This window comes from Podarcis tiliguerta, assembly GCF_965153285.1.
Source record: "Podarcis tiliguerta genome assembly, chromosome: 9".
NCBI classification, from domain to species: domain Eukaryota; kingdom Metazoa; phylum Chordata; class Lepidosauria; order Squamata; family Lacertidae; genus Podarcis; species Podarcis tiliguerta.
In genome coordinates this window covers 72,360,103-72,386,674 of record NC_139542.1, presented here as the reverse complement: position 1 = coordinate 72,386,674, position 26,572 = coordinate 72,360,103, and the positions used below count along the sequence as shown (strand labels likewise).

The following is a 26,572-nucleotide window of genomic DNA, read 5'->3' as shown; positions in this document are numbered from 1 at the left end:
TTTCTCAAGAAAATTATTAAAGAATATTTTGAATTAAATTGTAATCAAGATGTTGACTTAAAAACTATTTGGGATGAGGGTAAGGCAGTTATTTTATTCAGAAATGTGCATACCAAGGGAAAGTAAGGGAATGTAAGAAATTGGAACTATCTGACAAATGAATAAAGAAAGAGAAAGAAGTGGTTACAGATGCAGGAAATAAAGAGAAACTTCAAGAGATTAATTTATTACAGATACAATATTCAATGCTCGTAAACCAATAAATAGAAAGGAAAATTAAGTTTGTAAAACAAAGGAATTTTGAATTTGCAAATAAACCAGGAAAGTTACTGGAATGGCAACTTTAAAAAGAGAGTAGACAAAGATTAATTAATGAGCTGGTGAAGGATGGAGTACACATAAACAATCCAAAAGAAATCAGACAGGAATTTGTGAGGTGTTAGGACACGGGTGGCACTGTGGGTTAAACCACAGAGCCTAGGACTTGCCGATCAGAAGGTCGGCGGTTCGAATCCCCGCGACGGGGTGAGCTCCCATTGGTCAGTCCCTGCTCCTGCCTCCCTAGCAATTCGAAAGCACATCAAAGTGCAAGTAGATAAATAGGTACCGCTCCGGCGGGAAGGTAAATAGCATTTCCGTGTGCTGCTCTGGTTCACCAGAAGCAGCTTAGTCATGCTGGCCACATGACCCGGAAGCTGTACGCCGGCTCCCTCGGCCAGTAAAGCGAGATGAGCGCCGCAACCCCAGAGTCGGTCATGACTGGACCTAATGGCCAGGGGTCCCTTTACCTTTTACATAGATGTGTATAAAAGAGAGAAAGAAGACTTTAAACTTATAGAGAATTATATAGAGTGAAGTAAATTGGGTAATATTTTGAGAGAAAGTGCAGAGCTATTAAATACACTGATCTCCACAATGGAAGTACATCAGGTGATAAGCCAGGGAAAATCTGGGAAAGCCCTGGGACCAGATGGGCTCCTGGTGGAGTACTATAAAAAGTTTCAGGATGAGTTAGGCCTATACCTAAAATATATTATGAACAAAGTGTTAGAAACAGGACAAGCACCAGAAACTTGGAAGGAGGCTTATATCACTTTGATACCCAAACAAGATAAAGACATGACAAATCCCAAAAACCTCTGCCCGATATAGCTATTAAACTGCAATTGTAAGTTATCTGCAACAATATTACTAAATAGACTAAAAAAATTATGAGTGACTTAAAACGTGAGGACCAAGCAGGTTTTCTCCCCAGCAGACCATTAAAAGATAATGTTAGGAATATTATAAACATAATAGAATACCTAGAAGTGCATAACGAAAAACAGGCAGCATTGATATTTCTGGACACGGAGAAGGCATTTGACAATGTGTCTTGGATATTTATGAAAAGAGTCCTGAAAAAAATGGATTTGGGGAAAATATTTTTAAAGGTTATAGAAGCAATATATACTGAACAACGAGCAAATATTATTGTAAATAAAACTATATCTGATGGATGTACAGTTATGAAAGGAACCAGACAAGGCTGCTCATTGTCCACATTATTGTTTATTTTGATTTCAAAAGTATTGGCACAAAGATAAGAATGAATGACAAAAGAAGAGGTATAAGTGTGAAAGAAGAGGTATAAGTGTGGTGGAGTCTCCTTCTTTGGAGGTCTTTAAGCAGAGGCTTGACAACCATATGTCAGGAGTGCTCTGATGGTGTTTCCTGCTTGGCAGGGGGTTGGACTCGATGGCCCTTGTGGTCTCTTCCAACTCTATGATTCTATGATTCTATGATTCTAAGACTGGGTCAGCAAAATTCTAAGTTAAAAGCATATGCAGATGATATTATTTGACCTTAGAAACCCCACTAGAAAGTGTACCAGCAGTACTGGAAGATATAAGGGGATTTGGCAATCTAGCAGGCTTTAAACTGAATAAACAAAAAACAGCAATGTTAGTCAAAAATATGGATTGTCCCCTTACAAAAGACTTAGAAAGAACTAGTGATATAAAGAGTGAAAAGAAAGTGAAATACCCGGGAATTTGGTTAATGGCGAATAATCACATCTTTAATGATAACTTCATAAAGGTTTGGAAAGAAATAAAAAAAGACCTGAAAATCTGGAGTAGAATACAATTGTCTTTGCTGGACAAAATTTCGGCTACAAAAATGAACATAGTCCCAAAATACTAATCCTATTCCAGACAGTACCTATAGTTAATGACATTTGAAACTTCAAGGAATGACAGAAAGAGCTTTCTAAGTTTATTTGGCAGGAGAGAAAATCCAGGATAAAACATAAAATTATGATTGATACCAAAGAGCGAGGCGGTTTTGCTCTCTCTGACTTACAGTTATGTTTACGTTGAAAGAATGGATTTTACTAAAGAATAGCCACTTATTAGATCTAGAAGAGCACAGGAAGGCCTGAAACTGGAAGGGGAAATTGGCAGAAATTAAGATACCCCCCTCTACATGTAAGCATAACTGTATAATGAGCAGGGGGGGGGGGAGGTCGCAGGAGTTCATGGAGCAAACATTGCACCAAAAACAAAACAACAGAACCTACCCATTCTTACTACCCAGACTTTTTGTTCTTATCTGTACAGATGCCCAAATATTTTCTGCCACTACTTCTGGGTCTCGTGCCCCTTAAGACAAAAAAAAATATTTTAAAAAATCCAAAAGCTTTAAGCCCAAAGCTGAAAACTGTGGAGAGAAATGGAAAGAGGAGGAGTTATATTGCTGTTATAGTTCAGGAAATGTGTCAGAGCTAGGAATTCAATATTGACACTTTACTTACAGTCGCTGTTTTGGAGCAAGACAAAAGACCTTGTACACCGTTACACAAAAACTAATCGTGATTTCCTCACATTGGAAGACACTTTACTAGGCTACATGGCAGATAATCTCTCATGGTGTGGAGACCCCTCCAGCCCAGGTAAGAAGAGTGTCCTATTCTCTACAAAAAAAGAGAGATTTAGGGTTCCTCCCTTCTGGTATGGGGGAGCGTAGGAATTGTATCCTTTAAGAAGATTTGAAGTAGAAAGGATATAATAATGTATTGTTAACCAGTGATTGAAAGATACAACTTCAGAATAAAAGAAAAGAAATCAAAGCAATGGAAATAATGTGCAATAGATGCTCTGTATGGTGTGTAGACATCAAATTCACCTTCACTCCTACTTTCCAGTTGTAGCGGAGGCATTGCACTGTTATAAGAAAAACCTGCTCCTTTTCCTTTATGGAGTCTCCAAGAGCCCGTAAAGAGTCCTTAAGTGGGTTTCCTGTCGGTAGGAGAAAATAGCAGAGGCCAACCAAGGAATATTGACTACGCTGAATTGGACAAGATGACAGGAAAGATTAGATACCTAAGAGACCAAAAGTTTACAGAAAACTGGGGAAAATTTGTTGATTATCTGGAAAATATAAGTGAAGGCGAAATAACGCTAGAAGGTTTTAAAAGAGCACTGTGAAAATATGAGAGATATTGTCTAAAGGAAACGAAGGGAAAAGATTCAAACAATGACAATATAAAGGACAAGAAATGCGTAAACTAATAAAGACTACGAAAGATTTATGGAAAAGTTGAAGGAAGTCCAAAAAAGAAAGACTTTGAATATTTGAATGTGAAAATATTGTATATTTTGTTTTGTTTTGTTGTAAATTAATAAAAATTATTAAAAAAAAAAAAGAGAAGCAAAGCAGCTAGTAAACTGTTTATTAAACTGTTGCAACAGGGTGCTCGCTACCACATGCAGGAGGGAGGAGGAACCCAGAACAATGGTGTGCAAACTCTTCTATAGACTTTTGAAATTGCCCACCCTGTAGCCCAAGGTAAAGGTAAAGGGAGCCCTGACCATTAGGTCCAGTCGTGGCCGACTCTGGGGTTGCGGCGCTCATCTCGCTTTATTGGCTGAGGGAGCCGGCGTACAGCTTCCGGATCATGTGGCCAGCATGACTAAGCCACTTCTGGCAAACCAGAGCAGCGCACGGAAATGCCGTTTACTTTCCCGCCGGAGCGCTACCTATTTATCTACTTGCACTTTGACGTGCTTTCGAACTGCTAGGTTGGTAGGAGCAGGGACCGAGCAACGGGAGCTCACCCCGTGATGGGGATTCGAACCACCGACCTTCTGATCGGCAAGCCCTAGGCTCTGTGGTTTAACCCACAGCGCCCAAAACCAACCCCCAAAACATCAGACATGCTTCACAGGAGGCAGTCTCCAGCAGAAATCCTGTTTGCCAGGATACCTGATAATGATCACTGATTGCTTTACCTGGGCAGCCTGGCCACTCTTTTGTGATGGTAAATACTTTTAGTTCCTGAATCCAGGTCACAGGCGCACCCTATTCATACACAAATACGCCCTTAAGACAGGATTTCTAAGGAAAAAGACAAAGGGAAGGCTTTCCCCATTTCCTCCCTCCTTGGGGAGAAATATATTGAGGTCAATTTGGGAGAGTCAAAACTATTTCAGACACGTGGTTCATATACTTACGTACCGGTATGTGTTTGCCATGTACATTTATGAACGTTTATTTTCTACTTGAGACCCCAAAATTCTTACTTTCCAGTTGTAGCAGAGGCATTGCATTAAAACTTAGTTCTTCTTCCCTCCCCTCTCATAGGGCACAATATATCAGTCTTGTATTTATGCTCAAACTGTATTTATTATAGGAGTCAACTACAAATCTTGCCCCAAAAGGACTGAGTGTGAGAATAACCCTAATTCAATGTACTGGAAAATGTCGTCCAAGATGGTATGTTCTATTCAACCCAGGTTAGCGATTCTGAAATATATATTACGCTTCACTAATACACAATTGAATTAAAACCATTGGCTAATAAAACGAAATCGTATCCCTTAACCCAGGGATAGCCAAGTTGGTGCTGCCAAGATGCTGTTGAATCACAATTCTCTTGCCAGCCTCTGCCAGCACAGCAAATGGTCAGGGAAGATGGGAGTTGTAGTCCAACAATATTTAGAAGGCACTCTATTGGCTCCCCCAATATGGTTGGGCATTTTGAAACTAACACCACTTGTAGAACCTTTTCTTCATGTGAGCGTGCCTTCTCCCTCCGTGCTTGCTGCACTTAGCAGAAACACTCTCGAGGCCAGACGCCATAAATTCCTTTCTTTATTGCTTTCCGACAAGATTACATGCAGAATAAACAAAGCGACCCGTCTCTCACGAGGCGTTGCTCTAACTACTTTCTCTTTTCCCTCTCCCTCGAGACCAGCAGAGCCAACGGCCCAGCCCCTTCCGTCTTTCCCTGTGACGTGGATCCCCCTCTCTCTGAAGCACCCCTTCCTCTCCAGACTCACTGCTCCCTTCTCTGTCCTCTGAGGACTCACTGCTCACCAGTGGAGACCTCTCCCTGTACCCTCTGATTCTTTCCTCCCTCGCTGCCTGCAGTTCCCTGACATCCACCCCCTCCTCAAGGGCCCCCCTCTCCTCCCTTTCCTGAGAAGAAGCCTCCCCCGATGCTTCTCGGGTGTGAATCCTAGGAAAATCTCCTCCTCCTCCTCTTCGGTATCATCAAAAACGTTACCCCACCCTTTAACGTCTGATGGACCCGGACGTTCTTCACTCACTCCTCCTCCCCCCCTGCGTTTCCTCTTGGTCCGAGGCTGAGAACCCCTCGAAATCCTCTTCAACGTCCGTCGGCCCAAACGCCCTCTCAGCAAACCTCCCTGCGGGTTGTGGCTTATGTGGAAATAGCTCGTGGAAGTCCTCCACTAAACCCTCCTCCGTGACCCAATCTGACGGTACCCATGTGTTATCTGAACTGGGAGCCCCCTCCCAAGCTACAAGATACTCCAGCTGTTTACCCTTCCAACGCGAGTCCAATATTTCCTCAATCTGGCGTCCCCGCTCCCTTTCCTCGACTTCTGGCGGTGGCACCTCCCCTTCCCTTCTGCCCAGCCGGTAAGCCGACAATAGCGCCCGGTGGAACACGGGATGAATTTTCATGCTCTCGGGCAGCCTCAACTTAAAGGCCACTGGGTTGACTTGCTGTATGATTTCAAAGGGACCTACCCTCCTGGGATTGAGTTTCTTACAACCCCCTTTCCAGGGCAAGCCTTGCGTGGATAACCACACCTTATCCCCCACCCGGAGGGTCTCCCCTTCCCTCCGATGCTTGTCTGCTTGCTTCTTGTATACCTCCTTGGCCCTCTCCAAGTTCAACTTCAGTTGCTGCTGAATTGCTTCCATTTCCTCCGCAAACTGTTCAGCGGCTGGCACACTCCACAATTCCTCCCCCCTCCCCGGGAAAGCCCTAGGATGGCACCCGTGATTTGCAAAAAATGGAGTCATCCCTGTGGACACATTCTCTGAATTGTTGTATGCAAACTCCGCCAGCGCTAATTTGTCCACCCAATCGTTCTGCCTCTCCCCCACATAACAACGCAGGTACTGCTGTAATACCGCATTGACCCTCTCCGCCTGCCCATTGCTTTCGGGATGTCTGGCGGTGGTGAAACTTACCTCAACTTGCAACAAACTCATGAGTTTGCGCCAGAACCTGGAGGTAAATTGTGTCCCCCTATCCGAAATGACCCTTGAAGGGACCCCATGCAACTTAAACACGTGCTCCACAAACAATTTGGCTGTCTCCTCAGCAGTTCCCGCATGAGAACACGCCACAAAATGGCACATTTTGGTGAGTAGATCCACCACCACCAACACCGCTGTTTTCCCCTTGGACCGGGGCAGGTCAGTGATGAAGTCCACTGATACCACCTCCCATGGCCTCCCTGGTGTTGGCAGAGGCTCTAATAACCCTGCCGGAGCTGCCCTCTCCCCTTTGGCTCTCTGACAGGTCTCACACCCTCGCACATATTCCTTTACATCTTCCCGCACCTTAAGCCACCAAAATTCTCTGGTGACCAACAACATGGTCTTATGTTGCCCAAAGTGTCCTGCCGTCGAGCTGTCATGCAGTTGTCGGAGGATTCTGGCCCAGAGAGCTTCCCCTGGTACATACAAAGCCCCTCGATAAAACAGTAGCCCTCCTTTTTCCTCGAAACCTCCATCAGTCCCTCTCCCTTGCCCAAGTTCATCCAACTTTCCTCTGGCAAAAGCATCGTCCCGCATCAAGCGTAGCAGTTCATTGTCCTTCACCAATGTTGCTCCGCAAGCCCACCTCTGCTCGGGGAACATGAACCGGGCCGTCGGCGGTCCTTCCTCTGCCAGATACTCGGGCTTACGGGATAAAGCATCCGCCCTCACGTTCTGCTCACCTGGTACGTACTGAATCTTGAAGTTGAAGTTGGCAAAGAACTGTGCCCAGCGTATTTGCCTCTGGCACATCACTCTCGCCGTCCGCCAGTACTCCAAATTCTTGTGATCCGTGCACACCTGTATCTGATGCTTCGCTCCAATCAAAAAATGCCGCCATTGCTTGAACGCAGACACAATAGCAAGCAATTCCTTATCATAGATACTATAGTTCACTTCCGATTTATTGAGCTTCCGGGAAAAGAAGGCACACGGACGCCACTCCCCCTCCCCATTTTGCTGCATGAGAACCGCTCCAATCGCTCGATCAGACGCATCTGTCTCCACGCGCAGTGGTAATTCGGGGTTGACATGCAGCAGTTGTTCCTCGGAGGCGAAGACTCTCTTTAGACTCTCAAAGGCCCTCTGCGCCCCATCCGTCCATTCAAACTTCTTCTTGCCACTGAGGCAGTCCGTTATGGGGGTCGCCAGCCGTGCGAAGTCCTTGATGAACTTCCGGTAGAAGTTACTGAAGCCCAGGAACCGTTGAACATCCTTCCTCGTTTTGGGGCTTTTCCACTCCAACACCGCTTTGACCTTCTCCGGGTCCATTGCCAGTCCCCTGTCCGACAGCCTATAGCCCAGGAACTCGACCTCTCTCGTGTGAAACTGACACTTCTCCAGCTTCACCCATAGGCTATGCTCCTTGAGCTTAGCTAGAACTTCCCGCACGTCTTTAACGTGCTGTTCTTCATCTGGAGAGTAAATAAGTATGTCATCCAAAAATGCAGCGCAGTTTTTGTAGAGCAAAGGTCTGTGCTGGTCCCGGGGGTAAGGTACCTTGGGTGTAGCAAAGTCCACACGAAGAGGGGCAAGGTCCGAGGCAGAGTGCCGGGCGGTGAACAGGAACGCTGGAACAGGAGGCTGTGCAGGGAACAGGAACACCGGATGGTCGGGAACAGGAGGCCGAGCAGGGAACAGGAGTACCGGATAGTCAGGAACAGGAGGCCGAGCAGGGATCAAGAACGCAGGAAGGTCCGAAGCCAACAACGACGTTGCTCCCGCAACCTGGGGCCGGGCTGACTGGGCTTTTATCCTCTTCTAAGGCCAGGGGCGGTCCCGGCCCCCAGGAGCCCCGCCTCCTCTGGCCTTAAGGCGAGCACTCCTCCTGGGGGCAACCAGTTCCCTTCGCCTCTCTGCTCTAAACCTCTGCAGATCAGGAGAGGCCGAAGGGTTACTGGGCCCTGGAGGAGGCTCACCTGTGGCCACTGAGTCGTCAAGCCTCTCTGGGGCCAGAAGGGCTTCACCTGGGGCCAGCTCCTGATGCACTGCCACAGGTGCAGGCTCTTCAGCATCTAGGCCTGGCCCCAGTTCAGCCGGCCCTGGAGGCGGGGACTCCTGTGCAGGCCGGGATTCCTCTGTTTCATCCTCCGAATCGGAATCCCAGGCCATCACACCATCCCCCCTCCCAGGCCCCCCCCTCAACCGAGGGTCCGGACCCGGCTTGCCGGGGTACGTCGCATGGAACTCTCGGAGGCAGGCAGGTGCGTGGACGTTGGCCGCTGGTTCCCAGGAACGGTCCTCCGGTCCGTACCCCTTCCAGTCAATGAGATACTGCAGCTTCCCCCTGCGGTATCGGGAGTCCAGGATGCGTTCCACCTCGTACTCAGGCTCTCCCCGAACCAACACTGGCTGCGGTCGGGGACGGTTCGGGTGGAACTCGTCGGGTGGGGCCACCGGACTCAAAAGGGACCTGTGGAAGACCGGGTGAACCTTCAGGGTTGCGGGTAACCGGAGACGAAATGCCACAGGAGAGACTTGGTCTACGATAGGGAACGGGCCGGTGAAGCGGGCGTCCAACTTCCGCGAAGGTCGAGAGGGGTGGAGGTGGCGAGTGGAGAGCCAAACCAGGTCACCGACGCGAAGTTCCGGCCCCACCTGGCGGTGGCGGTCGGCCTGGGCCTTGTACGCTTCCTTGGCCTGGTGCAGTTGCTCCACCAAAAGCTGTTGCTGGGACTGGAGCTCTTGAAGCCACTCCGTCACCGCCGGGACTGCGGATGTCGGCAGCACCTCTGGAAACAGCCGTGGATGATAACCATAACTGGCCTGGAACGGGGTCTGCTGGGTGGACGCATTCACCGCGTTATTGTAGGCGAACTCCGCCAATGCCAGGTGGTCGACCCAGTCATCCTGCTGGTAGCTGCAGTAACACCGGAGGTACTGCTCCAGCACCGCGTTCGCCCGTTCCGTCTGGCCATCGGTCTGTGGGTGGTAGGCTGACGAGAGGCAGACCTCCGTCCCGAGGGTCCGGTGTAGTGCTTGCCAGAACCGGGATGTGAACTGAACGCCCCGGTCGGACACCACGCGCTCAGGTAGGCCATGCAGGCGGAAGACATGCTGAAGGTACAGCTGAGCCGTTTCCTTGGCTGTGGGTACAGATGGACAGGGAGCGCAGTGCACCATCTTGGTGAAATGGTCGGAGAAAACCAGAAGGCAGGTACAGCCACGAGACGAGGGTAAGTCCACTACAAAGTCCAACGAAACCGTGTGCCAAGGGTGCGGTGGAACTGGCAATGGCTGAAGTAGGCCGGGGGGTCGCCCGGTAGGTCCCTTGGCGCGCCGGCAGACATCACAACCAGCAACGTAGCGAGCCACGTCAGCCTTCAGGCGGGGCCACCAAAACTCTCGACTGACCAGATGGGTGGTCCGATACCGTCCAAAGTGCCCCGCTGCTGGGGCATCATGGGCCATCCGGAGAACCTCCAGCCGTAGTGGCCCTGGCGGGATGTACAAACGACCGTGGTGCAGCAGAAGGCCCTGATGCAGGACCAGCCCCGGATACTGTGGGCTGGACCCTTCAGCCAGCTCCCGGAGTCGTTCCTGGGCCCAAGCGTCGACCCGCTGCTGTTCCCGCACCCGAACCTGCAGTGGCTGCGCCTCCTGGGTGGCCAGGAATGCAGCCGGAGGTAGGATCGTGGTGGGTTCTGCTTGCTGTACCGTGTCTGCGTTGTCGTCAGGTTTCCGGGACAGGGCATCCGCCTTCTGATTCTGAGAGCTAGGGATGTAGCGGATCCGGAACTGGAACCGGGAAAAGAACAACGCCCACCGGATCTGTCTTTGGTTCAGCTTGCGGGTGGTCTGGAGGTACTCCAGGTTCCGGTGGTCGGTTCTCACCTCCACCGGATGTCGTGCCCCCTCAAGATGGTGGCGCCAGACCTCAAAGGCTACCTTGATGGCCAGTAGTTCCCGCTCCCACACAGTATAGTTACGCTCCGCTGGTAGGAGCTGGCGGGAATAGAAGGCACAGGGTAAGAGTGGCGCTTCAGGACCAATCTGTTGAGACAAGACGGCACCGAGAGCCGTACTGGAAGCGTCGGTCTCCACCACAAAGGGTCGAGAGGGGTCAGGATGTTGTAAGATTGGTGCCCTCTGGAAACAGGCCTTCAACCCCTGAAACGCCTCCTCTGCCTCCTTGTCCCAGGAAAACGGCGTCTTTGGGCGCAGTAGCCGGGTCAACGGGGTGGTGCGATGAGCATAATCAGCGATGAAGGTCCGGTAGTAATTGGCGAACCCCAGGAAACGCTGTAGGTCCTTGCGGTTCCGGGGTGCCGCCCATTCTTGAACCGCTGTCACCTTCCCCGGGTCCATTTGCACCCCATCTGGAGAGAGCCGGTGACCAAGGAAGTCCACAGTCCGCTGATGGAACTCGCACTTGCTGAGCTTTGCGTACAAACGGTGCTCACGCAAGCGCTGCAGCACGGTCCGGACATGTCCCTCATGGCGAGCCGGGTCACGGGAGTAAATCAGTATGTCATCCAAATACACCACCACGTACTTGTCTAACAGGTCCTGAAACACGTGGTTGATGTAGCGTTGAAACACAGCAGGCGCGTTGCACAAACCGAAAGGCATAACCAAATATTCGAACTGCCCGTACCGGGTCCCAAACGCTGTCTTCCACTCATCCCCGGCTCGGATCCGAATCAAGTTGTAGGCCCCCCGGAGGTCCAGCTTGGTGAACACCTGTGCCCCTTGCACCCGCTCCAGCAGCTCCGAGATAAGGGGCAAGGGGTACCGGTCTGGGACGGTAATTTTGTTCAGGGCTCGGTAATCATGGCAAGGGCGGAGTTCCCCACATTTCTTCTTAACAAAAAGCACCGGCGCCGCGGTGGGCGAGGTGGAAGGCCTAATGAACCCACGCTCCAGGTTCTTGCGCAAGAAGTCCTGCAAAGCCTCGCGCTCTGGCTCTGTTAGGGAATATAAGCGACTCACTGGTAAAGGCGCTCCGGGTTGGAGGTCTATGCCGCAGTCAAAAGGCCGATGCGGCGGCAGCTGGTCTGCCCCCCGTTCCTCGAACACGTCCTGGTAGTCCTGGTACACGGCTGGGAGCGTGGGTGCTGCCTCCTCTGAGGGCGCGGCCGCCAGCGTTCCGGATTGAGCATGGGAACATGGGTCTGGGAAGTGCACGGTCCGTTTGACCCAGTCAATCTGAACGTTGTGGGCCTCCAGCCAGTCCATCCCGAGCACCAGGGGGAAGCGGGGCATAGAGGCAATGTCCAAAGTTCGCAACTCCCGGTGCTGCTGGAGACACAGGACCAGAGGCTGGGTCTCCTGAGTAACGGCACCTGAACGCAGAAGTCGTCCGTCAATCGCTTCCACCTGGACCGGTACTGGCTTGTTCCGAAGTGGCACCTGATGATGGGCGGCAAAAGCAGCGTCCATATAGGAGCGGGTTGCCCCTGAATCTACCAAAGCATGGGTGAGGATCCAGGGCCCACCTGGAGGGTATAAACGTACCGAAACCATAAGATGTTGCAAGTCCATTGGTGCGGGCCCATTCTGTACGGTTTGGGACCCCCGGTAGCTAGGGCCATCAGCTACTGGGGTTGGCGGTTTCCCTGCGGCTGGCGTTTCTCAGGGCAGGACCGAGCGAAGTGTCCACTTCCGCCACAGTAAAGACAGAGATTTCCATCCCGACGCCGCGCCTTCTCTGCGGGGGAAAGGCGTGGCCGCACTGCCCCGAGCTGCATAGGCTCCTCCGTTAAATCAGTTGTGACCGTGGGGCTGCCGGAAAAAGCTGGTGCCGTGAACTGGAAGTGTCGGCGACCCCGGGCCTGACGACGATCCTCCAACCGGTCGCCTATTTGTAGACTCCGTTGAATGAGAGTGTCCAGCGTGGTGGGGCGTTCCATTGTGGCCAACTGGTCCAGTACCTCGTCCGAAAGCCCTTCGAGATACTGGTCCCGCAGTGCCGAGTCATTCCAGGTCAAGTCCTGTGCCAACAGCCGGAACTCCGTGGTATATGTGGCCACCGTGGACTTGCCCTGTTTCAAATGCCGAATCGCCCGGTTGGCTTGACTCTCTTTCTGGGGGTTGCCGAACGCGGCCTCCAAACGATTGCAAAACCCCGTATAGTCTGCCAGCAAGGGGGAGTCTTGCCTGAGTAGCGGCAACGCCCACTTGGCCGCCTGGTCCTTTAACAAGCTAATCAAAAAGTGCACCTTGGTACGGTCGTCAGGAAAGTTCCGGGCTCGCCCCTGAATATACAGTTTGGCCTGGGCCAGGAACATGGGAAAGCTGGCCGGGGCTCCATCAAATTTCTCAGGCAAAGCCACTGGGTACTTGCCCGGAGCCGGGGCGTCGGCCCCAGAAGCCGGTAGGGCTTCCAAGCGTTGCTGAAGTGCCTCAACCGCGTCACTGAGCTGCTGCACGGTGTGAGACAAGGCCTGGTTCTCCTGGGCCAAAGCCACCAGTGCAGCCGCCTGTTCAGCCATGGCCTCTGGCTCTTCCCGAACGCACCCCGACGAAGGGGGAGTGCGGGAGGTGGCGGGAGCAAACTGTGCTGGTCCCGGGGGTAAGGTACCTTGGGTGTAGCAAAGTCCACACGAAGAGGGGCAAGGTCCGAGGCAGAGTGCCGGGCGGTGAACAGGAACGCTGGAACAGGAGGCTGTGCAGGGAACAGGAACACCGGATGGTCGGGAACAGGAGGCCGAGCAGGGAACAGGAGTACCGGATAGTCAGGAACAGGAGGCCGAGCAGGGATCAAGAACGCAGGAAGGTCCGAAGCCAACAACGACGTTGCTCCCGCAACCTGGGGCCGGGCTGACTGGGCTTTTATCCTCTTCTAAGGCCAGGGGCGGTCCCGGCCCCCAGGAGCCCCGCCTCCTCTGGCCTTAAGGCGAGCACTCCTCCTGGGGGCAACCAGTTCCCTTCGCCTCTCTGCTCTAAACCTCTGCAGATCAGGAGAGGCCGAAGGGTTACTGGGCCCTGGAGGAGGCTCACCTGTGGCCACTGAGTCGTCAAGCCTCTCTGGGGCCAGAAGGGCTTCACCTGGGGCCAGCTCCTGATGCACTGCCACAGGTGCAGGCTCTTCAGCATCTAGGCCTGGCCCCAGTTCAGCCGGCCCTGGAGGCGGGGACTCCTGTGCAGGCCGGGATTCCTCTGTTTCATCCTCCGAATCGGAATCCCAGGCCATCACAAGGTCCCAACACGTGGTGCATGAAGGCTTGGAAGCACGGACTACCACACTGTAAACCGAAAGGCATAACAAGGTATTCAAATGCCCCTAGTGGTGTGAACATGGTTGTCTTCCACTCGTCCCCCTCTCGCACCCTGATGAGATTGTAGGCTCCTCTCAAATCCAGTTTGGTGAAAATTTTCCCCTTCCGCACCCTCGCCAATACGTCATCAATTTTTGGCATTGGGAAGGCCATGGGGAGCGTCTGGGCGTTGATTCGCCTGAAATCCACGATGAGACGTTTATCTCGCGTCCCCTTTTTGTCCACAAAGAACACTGGGCTTCCACCTACTGCCCTGGACTCCCTAATGAAACCTCTCCTCAGGTTCTTGTCTATAAAAGCTCTTAAATCCTCGATCTCCTGATTGGACATAGAGTACAGTTTTCCTGACGGCAACTTGGCCCCCGGGATCAAGTTGATCTGGCAATCGTAAGGCCTGTGCGGCAGCAGCCTGTCTGCTTCTCTTTCGCTGAAAACCTCTGCCAAGTCCATATATTCTGGAGGAATGCCGCCTTTCTCTCCTGCACCCGTAGCCGCCACTCTGGCACTAGCAACTCGCGGCTCCTTTACCCCCAAGCAGTTCTCCAAGCAATGCGCCGATCCAAACGTCAGGTTACGCTGATGCCAGGAGACCACCGGATCGTGCATGGCCAACCAACTCATGCCCAAAATGATGGGTGGGCCTGCCAGCGTGGCCACATGGAAAGCAATCGTTTCAGAATGCGTCGAAATCCTCATTCTCATGGGGAGGTTTGATGGGTCACTTCCCCTCCCAAAAGTTCCCTCCCATCAATGGTGGTCACTTGTAGTGGAAAATCCAAAGGCAGCAAGTGCAATTGGTGCTGCGCAGCGAACTCCCTGCTGAAGAAATTGGCACTCGCTCCTGAGTCCAACAGGGCATAGACCTCCATAGCCTGTCCATTGGGGAGTTCCAGCAACACCCTCACAATTATGCCTGGTTGGGGACGTCCTGGTCGGGGCTCTGGTTCAGTTCCTTTCCTGCCTGGCTGCGGTTCTGCCCCATTCCCAGCCAGGCACTGGCGTTTCCCTGCTTTTGGACACCCCCCTCTTCCATCTGGGAGGAAGCCCCCACCATTCCCTGCCAGTTGCGACGTTCCAGACACACTCTGGCAAAGTGCCCTGGTTTCTGGCAGATAAAGCATTTCTTGGCAGCCTGCCTGTTTTCTGCCGCCTTGTGAACCAGCCGTTGAGCCTTTAAATCTTCCCGCGCACGGGCAGAGTCAATTTCCATCGGCTCCGAGTGAGAGTGACCTTGCACTCCCTCACTTGGTATGCCAGGAATGTGATCACCATGGGAACGCCGGCCTTTGCTCTCAGCCTTCTCTAGCTGCCTCAGCTCCTGCCTGCTGCCCACAGCCAGAGCAGCCTTAACAAGGGAATTCAAGTCCTGGTGTCGGGGGCCCCTGGCAAGCTCATCTTTCACCTGAGAACTCAATCCCGCCTTGAACAAAGCTTGCACAGGTTGAGAATCTAAGGTCCACCCAAGTTTATGAATCAGCATTGCAAATTGAGACCAGTACTCCCTCACAGTTGAGTTTCCCTGCCGGAGATCCAATAGCTGCTGCTGAGTCACATCCTCCTCAGATCCAGATGAAAACATAATGTCAATGGCTTCCCAGAATTGCTTGAGATTGCTGAGCGCAGCATTGTGGCTAGCAAGCAGTGGCCGTACCCAATCTCGAGCTGCCCCCGTCAAATGGCCTATAAGGTACCCCACTTTGTCAACATCCCCAGCAAAAGCAGCTCCTTGCAGTTCCAGGGCATACTGCATGTCAAGTTTGAAGCCAGTGTATAATCTGGGGTCCCCATTGAATTTGCTTACCAGCGTCAAAGTCCGGTTCAGTGAGGCCCCTCCAGCTGATCTGGCCCTGGCTTCTTCCAAGCAAACTCTTAATTCCTGTGATGTAGCCAATAAATCATTCCTCTCTTTTTCCAGCTGTGCAAGGCGAGCCTCCATCCTGCTTTTCCCCTTGCCGACACTCTCCTCTCGAGTGCTCATTAGCTGGGTTTTATTGAGTTAGAGCAATCTGTGAGCGTGCCTTCTCCCTCCGTGCTTGCTGCACTTAGCAGAAACACTCTCGAGGCCAGACGCCATAAATTCCTTTCTTTATTGCTTTCCGACAAGATTACATGCAGAATAAACAAAGCGACCCGTCTCTCACGAGGCGTTGCTCTAACTACTTTCTCTTTTCCCTCTCCCTCGAGACCAGCAGAGCCAACGGCCCAGCCCCTTCCGTCTTTCCCTGTGACGTGGATCCCCCTCTCTCTGAAGCACCCCTTCCTCTCCAGACTCACTGCTCCCTTCTCTGTCCTCTGAGGACTCACTGCTGATCAGTGGAGACCTCTCCCTATACCCTCTGATTCTTTCCTCCCTTGCTGCCTGCAGTTCCCTGACACTTCACTTAGGCAAACTCATAAAATTGGTGACGGTTGAAAGGTCAAAACTGTAAGTGGGTACAAGGTATTGAGCAGGTTCTCTTGTTACATTAAACTATGTTTTCAAATATGTTTTAGTTTGCAGAAGCAGCCTGTGGTACAACTCAAGTGATGCTTAATGGGTCCATAGAAGCTGGAGCATTCGGAAACAACAGGTATTTTCCCACTTGACTGTAATGCCTGCCTATCCATGCCCAGGTCATTGTGATATGCCGCCCAAGGCCTGTGCATATCTTCCTGATGTTCCCAAAGTGAATTGATAGACATGGTATTCTTGTGGATTAAGAAGGCAGCCATACTGCTTCCAGGTAGGTTGTTCTTACTCTTGATTGATGGAGAGGTAAATAAAGACTCATAATAAACAAACTAGCTTTACTGCTGTCAATAAGAGTCAACTTAACATAGCTCATTGGCCTTATCCTGGCCTTTGACAATTTAGACATGTATTTTAAGGACTCGCCCTATGCTTGTGATTTTAAACTGTTTTTAACATTGTAGTTTAAATTGTTGTGATCCACCCTAACACCTCAGAGTGAAGGATGGGTAATTAATCAAAATCATTCATTCATACATACATACATACATACACACATACATACATATTTATCTTCTGAAATTACTAGGTAATGCCAATGAATAACATCTATAAAGATGTTTACCTGATATGTTTTGTTGAGGCTGGTAAACATCTGAGCTCTTTTCTTATGCTCCTGCTCTTTCAGCATTTTTGGCAGTGTTGAAGTTGTTAACTTAAATCCGAATAATGTCACCAAGATGCAGATTTGGCTTATGCAGGACATTGATGGACCACAAAGGTATGTTTTGATAATGCAGAACATAATAACTCTCTATATCTAGGGTTCAGTTAGAAACAGACTACTACAAGATGGCATATCCTTATCCAACAGACATGCTGGTTTTCCAAGAATGATTCCTTCTTTGTTAGCAGTACTGTTCTGCTTTCTCAGAAAAAGCTCAGTTTAGACAGTCATTTTAAAGGTGTTTTTTGGGGGGTGGGGTGCGGGTTGGCTGCTGCTGTTGCTAAATTAAGCACTTTTTAAAATTATTTATCTAGTACTTCGATATAAAACTATCTATCCCACATATTAAGTGCATTAAAAAAACCCATGCATATTTTCTTTTCTCATAATTTTTGGCACAGCCTTTGTCTTTTGGCTGGAGACAAATTTGATACTGAAAACTTCTATCAGTTTAATGTCATGAATTTCCATGAAGAATCCAGTGTGAAATGGGTGTTGTGTGACATCCTTAGGCTTCCTCACTCCCAGACCTGAAGTGTTACCTGGAGAGACAGAAAGAGTACCTGTTCAAGTCTACCCAAAGAGTTGAAAAGGGCACTGTGGGGTCTTCAATGAACTGAAGACAATGGTCATCTCTGTTCACAGTTTTGTCTGGTGTTTCAAAAACCCATCACTTATTCCTGGGGGGCACGCAGGGGTACACATACCCCTAAACGTTTTGTGAATCTAAATTTGGTCTCAGTGAGGGGCAGTATTTCAATATGAGTAGTAAAATGAGAATACCCCTAAACCTTTTTTTTAAAGGAAAAAAAGCACTGCAAAAGCCTGTTCAGTAAGAGATGAACACGCACAAAATAAGAGAAAGTTGGCTATCAGGAGAAATTACGCCTCTCTTGTCTCTCTAGAACTATTGTCTCTCTGTAATGTTTGCCTGTCTATCATGTGCTGTACATACTCCGGAGAAGTTAATGGATTTGGTTGCAGTGCTGCCTCTTGCCAGTAGAGGACATCTGCATCACACAAATGGATTTTGCTTTTATACTTGAGGGAGGTGGATGAGTTTCTAACTAAGGGTAGATAAAAAGTGTGCGTATCAGTGGCCTACATTATTATTATTATTATTATTATTATTATTTGTTGTTGTTGTTGTTGTTGTTGTTGTTGTTGTTGTTTTGTTTAGTTGTTTAGTGGTGTCCGCCTCTTTGTGACCCCCTGGACCAGAGCACGCCAGGCACTCCTGTCTTCCACTGCCTCCCACAGTTTGGTCAAACTCATGCTGGTAGCTTCGAGAACACTGTCCAACCATCTTGTCCTCTGTTGTCTCCTTCTCCTTGTGCCCTCCATCTTTCCCAACATCAGGGTCTTTTCCAGGGAGTCTTCTCTTCTCATGAGGTGGCCAAAGTATTGGAGCCTCAGCTTCACGATCTGTCCTTCCAGTGAGCACTCAGGGCTGATCTCCTTAAGAATGGATACGTTTGATCTTCTTGCAGTCCATGGGACTCTCAAGAGTCTCCTCCAGCACCATAATTCAAAAGCATCAATTCTTCGGCAATCAGCTTTCTTTATGGTCCAGCTTTCACTTCCATACATCACTATTGGGAAAACCATAGCTTTAACTATACGGACCTTTGTCGGCAAGGTGATGTCTCTGCTTTTTAAGATGCTGTCTAGGTTTGTCTTTGCCAGTGCAGTGTAGTGGTTAAGAGCGGTAGGCTCGTAATCTGGGGAACCCCCGGGTTCGCGTCTCCGCTCCTCCACATGCAGCTGCATGAAGTCTCTCAGTCCCACTCACCTCACAGAGTGTTTGTTGTGGGGGAGGAAGGGAAAGGAGAATGTTAGCCGCTTTGAGACTCCTTTGGGTAGTGATAAAGCGGGATATCAAATCCAAACTCTTCTTCTTCTTCTTTTCTCCCAAGAAGCAGGTGTCTTTTAATTTCGTGACTGCTGTCACCATCTGCAGTGATCATGGAGCCCAAGAAAGTAAAATCTCTCACTGCCTCCATTTCTTCTCCTTTTATTATTATTTATATATCGCTCATCTGACTGGGTTCTGCCAGCCACTCTGGGCGACATCAAACATTAAAAAGTTCCCTGAACAGGGCTGCCTTCAGATGTCTTCTAAAAGTCAGATAGTTGTTTATTTCCTTGACATCTGACAGGAGGGTGTTTCACAGGGTGGGTGCAACTACCGAGAATGAAGAGGTAGAGGAATGAAAGAAAATTATGAGACTGAGGGAAAAAAGAGAAAGAAAGGGACAGCTGAAAACAGAATATGCTAGAGGGCAATAGTTGAAAGAGAAAGGAGCAGATAGCAACAGTGTCTCAGTTTAATAATAATTTGAGATTTTTCATACAAGATAATATTGTACCGTTTCAGTAATATTTCATTTAGAGAGCTTTGGAGAGCTCTGCATGCAATGCTCATAAATGTTTTGCAAGTGTAGCTCTTACCGTTTGCCCTGCGCTTTTCTGGTCTGTTTCTGAGTGCATTTTTTCTTCCCTGGCGCTTCCCCCTGGAAAACCTGATCTTTACCACTCAATCGGAGCAAATAGCAATTTGGGTTTCCCCTGGAATGCCGTTTGCTCCAATTCAGCTGTCAAGAATGTCGGGAGATTAAATTATTCTACTCCCTTCAGAGCAGCAGAAGTTCCTTACAATTCCCAAACTCACTACTTTCCTATGCCTTTTTAATTGGTTCAGCACTTTTTAAATAAACAGTTATTCTGGAATCTGGATATTATGGCATACTGAGGGAGGGATTTCGATTTCTATATCCCCTTAGCCCCCTCTACCATTGAAGTGTTTCTTGTGATTAACAACTGCAGGAGGGGGCAGAGCTGGGCTACGCTATCTGGCTGCACCTGCTGCCGGTCTCTCCTGCTTGCCTCATTCCTTAGCTGTCCACACACTGGTGGAATATCTGCCGTGGGGAAGACTTCTAAGTGCCCTCAGGCTCTCCTTCTTGTCTAGAAACTTGTACAGTCAGGATCCAGATCACCAAGAGAGTCTATGCAAGCTGAGTAGGCTTCCTTGTTGCAGACAAGCATGTAGCCCCCAGGGACATGGCAGCTAGCCTGAAATTCATGTGATTTCTATTTGTATGAGGAAGAACATGTCAGAGGAAATGAAGACTCTGGAGCTCTCAAGAACTTTTATGGGTCATGCAGCAAGGACAGATGTACTTGCCCTCTCTTAAAATGCTTTTACTAGTTCCTTTACAGTTAATTTGTAGGCATTACAGGACCGACGGACATACAAATTTCATTCTGAATGGAAATGTGATTGCTTTTATTTCCAGTGAAACTTGCATGGGCCAATCCATTTTAAAGCTGAAAGCGTTCCTGGAAAGCCGAGAGATAAGTGTCTCTTGTGAAGATAATTACAGGTAATTTTGTGTACCGGGTTATTAACATGTTTTTAAACAGCGAAGGCAAAATTAGATGGATGGAGGGGCATAAATCACACATACCCATTCCCTTGGATATAAGGGGAGGGTGGGGAGTCTACCCAAAAAATTGGAGTGGTGAGCCTGTCTGCCCTTTACCCTAGTTGTTCCTGGGTGTGTGTGTGTGTGAGGTTTTTTCATCCTTTGAAATTCAAAGTATGGCCTTTGTGCAAATAAGAATCTAGAGATGGAATAGTGTCATAACTGCTTAATTTCTTAAAGAAGACGTTTCAGTAGGACGTTTCAGTTCAGAAAAGCTTTGATTCTTCTGTAAGAGCTGATTGTTAGCTCTTGGTGCTTCCAGTGGTATAGCGTGGGGGGTGCAGGGGGGGCCGGCCGCACCGGGTGCAACATCTGGGGGTTAGGGTTAAGGGGCGCAAATCCACGGGTTAGGGGGCTCAAATTACTTGCCTTGGCCCGGGTGCTGACAACCCACGCTACGCCACTGGGTGCTTCTGCAGCCCAGCCTGTTTTTTGCTGCAGTAGCGGCACCAAAGTGACCTCCCCAGAGTGCAAGCCGGGGCAGTGTTGATGTAAGTTCTGAGCTGCCGTGAGGACCAGACCTCCCTCTCATCCTTGCTGATGTGGCCCAAAGGAAAGCAGAGCAGCACGTTCAGCCCAACCTGTGTAGATAGTTAACTTTCCAGCCTTATAGGGCAATGAAAGCTTTCTGAAACTGTGGTTCAGTTTATTCCAGGGGTCGGCAAAGCTGCAAAGCCTTGGGCCGGTAAACTGCCCCCGAAACCTTGGGGCAGGCCGGAGTAGGCGCATGGGTGCGGGCGGGCGCACATGCGCACATCCCGGTTTCCTTGCTGCCAGAGGTGGAGGAGGTGTCCGCAGCTTCCTATTGGCTGCAGTAGCTTCCTGAAGCCAATAGGAAGCCGTGGCTGTGCCACACTGCGCCAGTTTAGCTCCGTGCGGGGACTGGCTGAGTGGGCAGGCCTAGTTAAATGACCACCCCCAGGGCAGATGTGGCCCAGGGGCCATAGTTTGCCAACCCCTGGTTTATTCTGTTATATGACACAATGGAATAGCCCTCATGTTGTGAAGACAGAAAGACAGGGATATCTGAGATTATTTAAGTAATTATTTTATTAAATGGCACTAAATGCAAATGAAGTTGGAAGTGTATTTCTTATGTCTTGTAACAGGCCAGTTCGGTTGCTTCAGTGTACCAGTAATCCCGGCCACGCCAGCTGCGATGTCTGTTCCTGAAAACATGGTAGGTACCCTAGGCTGCTTCTATTGTTGTTCAACTTTGTATAGTATGGAATGGCGTTTCTAGAGGGAGTCAGATATAAAAGCTCAACTAGCTATCATTGTGAAAGACCTGTGTAGTTTAAACCCAGGCCTGCTACAAACTAGATCCAGACTAATTTAAATTCCACTTTCAAAGGGTCTACTTTAAGCATGAAAATCTTTGGGTCCAGTTCATTGAGAGAAGGGGCTGGAAGGGAAGAATGGAAAACTCTTCTCCTACTGTTTGCCATCCAAGATAATGGAAAGATTCAATAGGCTGCTTTTATTTATGTAGTGCATTTATCTTCTGCCCTTCTTCCAAGGATCTCCAAGTGACAAACATGTTCTTCCCCCTGCCATTTACTTTCACAAAAAAACTGTGAGGTAAAAGTTAGACTGAGAGATACCTACTGGCCCAATATTGCCTAGGGAGCTAAGTGGGAATTTGAACATGAGTCCAGATCAACACTCCAACCTCTGCAACAAAAGTGGGGAACCTCCATCCTGTGGGTCAGATTTGGTAAGCTAGAACTCTCCATTTTAACTGCAAGGCTGTATTTTCCAAACCACACCCACCTGCCCCACATCTGACATAATCTGTGATGTTAGATGTGGGGTAGATGTCATGCCCGTGGCTGGAAAGAAGTCCCTTTGCATCAGTTCCTTGCTTCACCCACTTGTCAGTCACCTGGCATCATTATGGAGAGGTCAAGATTTGACCTGCCAGGCCAAAACTGTTGCCCAATCCTGCACTACACCACATTAGCTCTCTTGTTTCAGCTACTGATGAGGATAAACAAAGGGCCCATTACAGCCCCTGTAGTTAATGCTAAGCTTTCCCTTGTGCTCATTACTGCAGAGGACCTCAGCATCGGAGGACGACAAAGAAGAGAAAACCCACACACTTGAAGCAAGAGCCAAAAATGTCACAGCAGATGATCTCTGGACAAAAAGGAGCAAGAAGTTCTCTACAAGACTCTCCTGAAGTTGGCATCACTTGGTCACTCTTCCAAGTACAAACTCTTCAGGACAAGTTCAAGAGGGGTTTTAATTGAAGTTGCAATGGGATATGGCATCACGCCTTGAAGGACTGTTTTGAAGGAACAAAATGTTATTGCACTGAATAGGAGGTTTTATTCCTTTACATATGGGAAACCGTTGGGGCTATTTAATAAAGGCAAAATCCAAATGCAGTACACATCAGATTAGTCTACCTGCTCTTGAAGGGTTTGATTTTATCCTTTCTTCTTTACATTTGATACGTTTCATAATTTTTTGCAAGAAGCGAGCACACTAGGACCTTTCTAAGTACCGTTTTTTTTGCTCCATAGGGTGCACCATACCATAGGGTCACCTAGTTTTTAGGGGGGGAAATAAAGAAAAAGAAATCCCCCCCCCCCAGCCCCAAAGAGCAAAGAAGCCAAGACAGCGGGATCCATCCCGCTGGCTGTCTTGGCTTCCTCTTTAGCCACATGCAACCTCTCCAGCCGGGTGAGGCTGCGCGCGGCTTTGGCAGAAGCCAAGACAGCGAGCGGGATGGATCCCGCTTGCTGTCTTGGCTTCGTTTTTAGCCGCAGGGCTGGGGCGGGGGAAGCCCAAGCCTCCCCCGACCCCAGCCCCCAGAACAGGTCCAGGAGCAGCGGCAAGATTGTGCGCAACCTCGCCGACGCTCCCAGAGCTTGTGGGGCTGGGGAAGCCCAAGCTTCCCCCGACCCCAGCCCCCAGAACAGGCAGCTATTCGCAAGCCTTCGGAGCCCGAAGGCTTGTGGATAGTGCCTGAAGCCCGGGGAGCGCTGCGGGAGTTGGCGCTGCGCTCCCTGGGCTTCAGGCTGCAGCTCTGAATCTCTATAGGAAAAACCCCAGAGGAAGTCACATGGGTGTAGGAAATTTTAATGTTTTGTATGTTTAAGTAGGTTGTTCTTCAACGTTTCTATTATTTTTTCTTGGTATGTAGCTTTAGTGTGTTTTTGTTTGTTTGTATGGAAATAAATGTTTTTTTAAAAAAGAAAAGAAAAAGAAATTTAACAAAAAACAGCCAAAACCAATAGGGACTCAGACATCTTGTTTTAATAATAGCACTTTTTGGGGGGGCAGGGGCGGCAATAAAACAAGTCTGTTTCTACAATACAAAAGAAAAAGGGAAAGTTTAAACAGTAGTACCCCGTTGCATCAAAGGTGTGTAAAACAATCCCTCATAACGGAATCTAGAAGCAAACTCATCCCCTCAGAAGCCTCCCATTTGGGCACCTCAAGGGAGACGTGAAAGAGCCTCAGAGGGCGGCCAGGGGGCTTCTGCACCACCTCAGGCGGCTTTCGGGGAGCAAGTGTCAAGTGGGTGGGGTGACGGGTATGGGGCCTTCAGCTGCTGCAGCCTGGAGGCCATGAATTCACCCCCAAGCGGCCTCTGGCTGAGGAGAATTCTGAGGAGAATAACAAAATGTTATTACACTGAATAGGAGGTTTTATTCCTTTACATATGGGAAACCGTTGGGGTTATTTAATAAAGGCAAAATCCAAATGCAGTACACATCAGATTAGTCTACCTGCTCTTGAAGGGTTTGATTTTACCCTTTCTTCTTTACATTTGATACGTTTCATAATTTTTGCAAGAAGCGGGCACACTAGGACCTTGCTAAGTATGTGCCAGGGGTACTTTAGTTGCTACCTTGTGCATCTATCCCCTGCCATCATCACAGCGTGTTTAACCAACTATGAGCATGAGAGTTAGAAATTTAAACAGTGGACCTAATTTAGTAATGTTGAATAATTTCAATGGGTCTGCTCTGAGTATTTGAATACCACCATTTCGTGTGCAAACATGAGCATGGCAAAAACTTTTTAAAGAGCCCCCCTCCCATGTGCCCTCTATTCTTTTACTTGATCATGGCTGCCTCTCTGCCCTTCTTGGCCAAGCCCATGGCTACTCCCCATTTTTCACCTTGCTGTCCAGCTGTCCAGCCTCCTGGATGAACTTACAGACCATCTGTACCTTCAGTGTTCAATCTAAAAGACACGTCACAAAAGAAGAAGAAGAAGAAGAAGAAGAAGAAGAAGAAGAAGAAGAAGAGGGAACCACTGCTGCCAGCCAGAGTGGCGCATGCCCCGACGTTGCCCCCAGCACATGCACATAGCATCAGCCGGCCAAACATCAGAGGAAGCCTTCGCCACCAATCGAAAGAGCAGGCGGGCTCTCTGGACCGCCTTTAAAAGTGTGATTGGCGAGCCGCCTAGCCAATTCATCAACCGCGTGAGGCGGCCCACGAGTTGTGTTTACCTCACAGCGATTCCTCGGTCAGTGAGGCGCTTGATTTACTTACCTTGCAATGTGAATACAGTCGCCCCTTTAATAAATATTTAGCAGGTCTACTCAGACGCCCCACTGGGTCAAGACAGTAGCAACGTCAGCTGCTAAACACCCTACATCTAAGGGCCTCCACCCTCACAGAACTACAATTCCCAGCACCCCTAGCAAACTACAGTTCCCAGGCTTTGGGGGGACGACCCCTGCACTTTAAATGTATGTGGTGTGTTATCAAGCCAGAACTTTTCTAATTCAATGTTTTAAATCCAATTTTGACCAAGTAGCTCTGATCGGCCTTCGTCGTGGTTCTCTCCTTCCTGCCCATTTTACCCGCACCACCGTCTTGTGAAGCGTAGTTCTGTGCAATGTCTCTACACGTGAGGGATGGAATAACCCTTTTTTGAGTTTTGGCACAAGTTTATTTGAGACCCCGACACCAACGGAATGAGAAAGGAAGACGGAAGAGACAAACCGGGGCATCAAGAAATTTTTTATTTATTTTTTTCCCTCCAGAAGAAAAACATTTATAACTGCGACAATAAAATTGCTAGGCAACAGAGTTAAACAGGAGGTGGCAAACAAGCCAGTGGCTCTAAAGGGAAAGAGGCCAAGGGGTGCTCCAAAATCCTTTGCTGCCTGGCACAGGGGCAAGGGAAGAAGCAGGAAACAGCAGCAAGGAAGCCTCAAGGGGACCAAAGGCAGGCTACTTCTCAATCCCACCTTTTTGGGGGGTGGGGTGGCAAACAGGGGACCAGGCATGAAATGAGTCTGTTGGGCTATGGAGTGGAGCCTGAAAGGAGGAAGAAGTGGGTGTTAAGTTGTGGGTGAACATATCAGACGACACAGTGGAAGATCCTCAGTCAGGAGGAGCGATGAAGCAGAAGCCGGGTCTTCCACAAACGCTGGAAGAGGGCAATGGCTGAGGGCGTCAGCATGGCCCATCGATTTCCCCGGGCGATGGACAAGCCGGTAGTGGTAGGCAGCCAGGAAAACAGTCCATCACAGCATGGTGAGAGGACCGGTGGAGTTGGTCGATCACCGGCGAGGAGGCCCCGGAAGCCCTTGCAGGAGATACTCCATAAGGCTTTGGAAGATGCCAGGGGCCACACTCACCCCGAACTGCAACCGGCGGCAACGGAATGCCCCTCGGTGGGTGACGATCGTCTGGGCTTCAGCAGTGGCATCATTGACGGGCAGTTGTTGATAGGCTTGGGCAAGGTCCAGCTTAGCGAAGACCTTACCCTCACCCAGGGAATGCAGCAGGTGTTGGACAACAGGAACCGGATAAGCGTGCTGCTGAAGTGCCTTGTTGATCATGCATTTGTAGTCAGTGCAGATTCTCACCGACCTGTCTGGCTTGACATGCGTGACGATGGGGGTTTCCCACTTGGTGTGGTCAACCAGCACCAAAACTCCTTGGGCGATTAGCTTGTCCAGTTGTTCGTCCACCTTAGCCTTGAGAGCAAAGCGAACCTGGTGTGGCTTTAGCTTGATGGGGGTGACTTGTAGATCAAGGCTAAAGGAGATGGGCGTACCTGTATATTGCCCCAAAGTGCCGTCAAAAACCTCGGCAAAGTCTTTGATCAGACCCTCAGTCTCTGCGTTAGAGATGCAGTTGATGCCGGTGACTTC

At 49.5% G+C, this 26,572-nt stretch overlaps 1 protein-coding gene across 3 annotated transcripts in view; it reads left to right on the top strand.

The window, feature by feature from the left end:
* The window catches only part of LOC310657903 (ADP-ribosyl cyclase/cyclic ADP-ribose hydrolase 1-like), a 29,362-nt gene extending 6,520 nt beyond the window's left edge, over positions 1-22,842 (top strand). For 2 of the 3 annotated variants that reach the window (XM_083399136.1, XM_083399137.1), the window contains exons 4-10: positions 2,797-2,932; positions 4,673-4,755; positions 16,272-16,348; positions 16,916-17,008; positions 20,254-20,340; positions 21,552-21,622; positions 22,499-22,842. In XM_083399136.1, the coding sequence (XP_083255262.1) occupies positions 2,797-2,932; positions 4,673-4,755; positions 16,272-16,348; positions 16,916-17,008; positions 20,254-20,340; positions 21,552-21,615 (540 nt within the window). In that variant the 3' untranslated portion in view covers positions 21,616-21,622; positions 22,499-22,842. Of the gene's footprint in view, positions 1-2,796; positions 2,933-4,672; positions 4,756-16,271; positions 16,349-16,915; positions 17,009-20,253; positions 20,596-21,454; positions 21,623-22,498 lie in introns of all 3 variants that reach the window. The other variant, XR_014501996.1, reaches the window with a different exon arrangement.
* Positions 22,843-26,572: the final 3,730 nt, after the last annotated feature.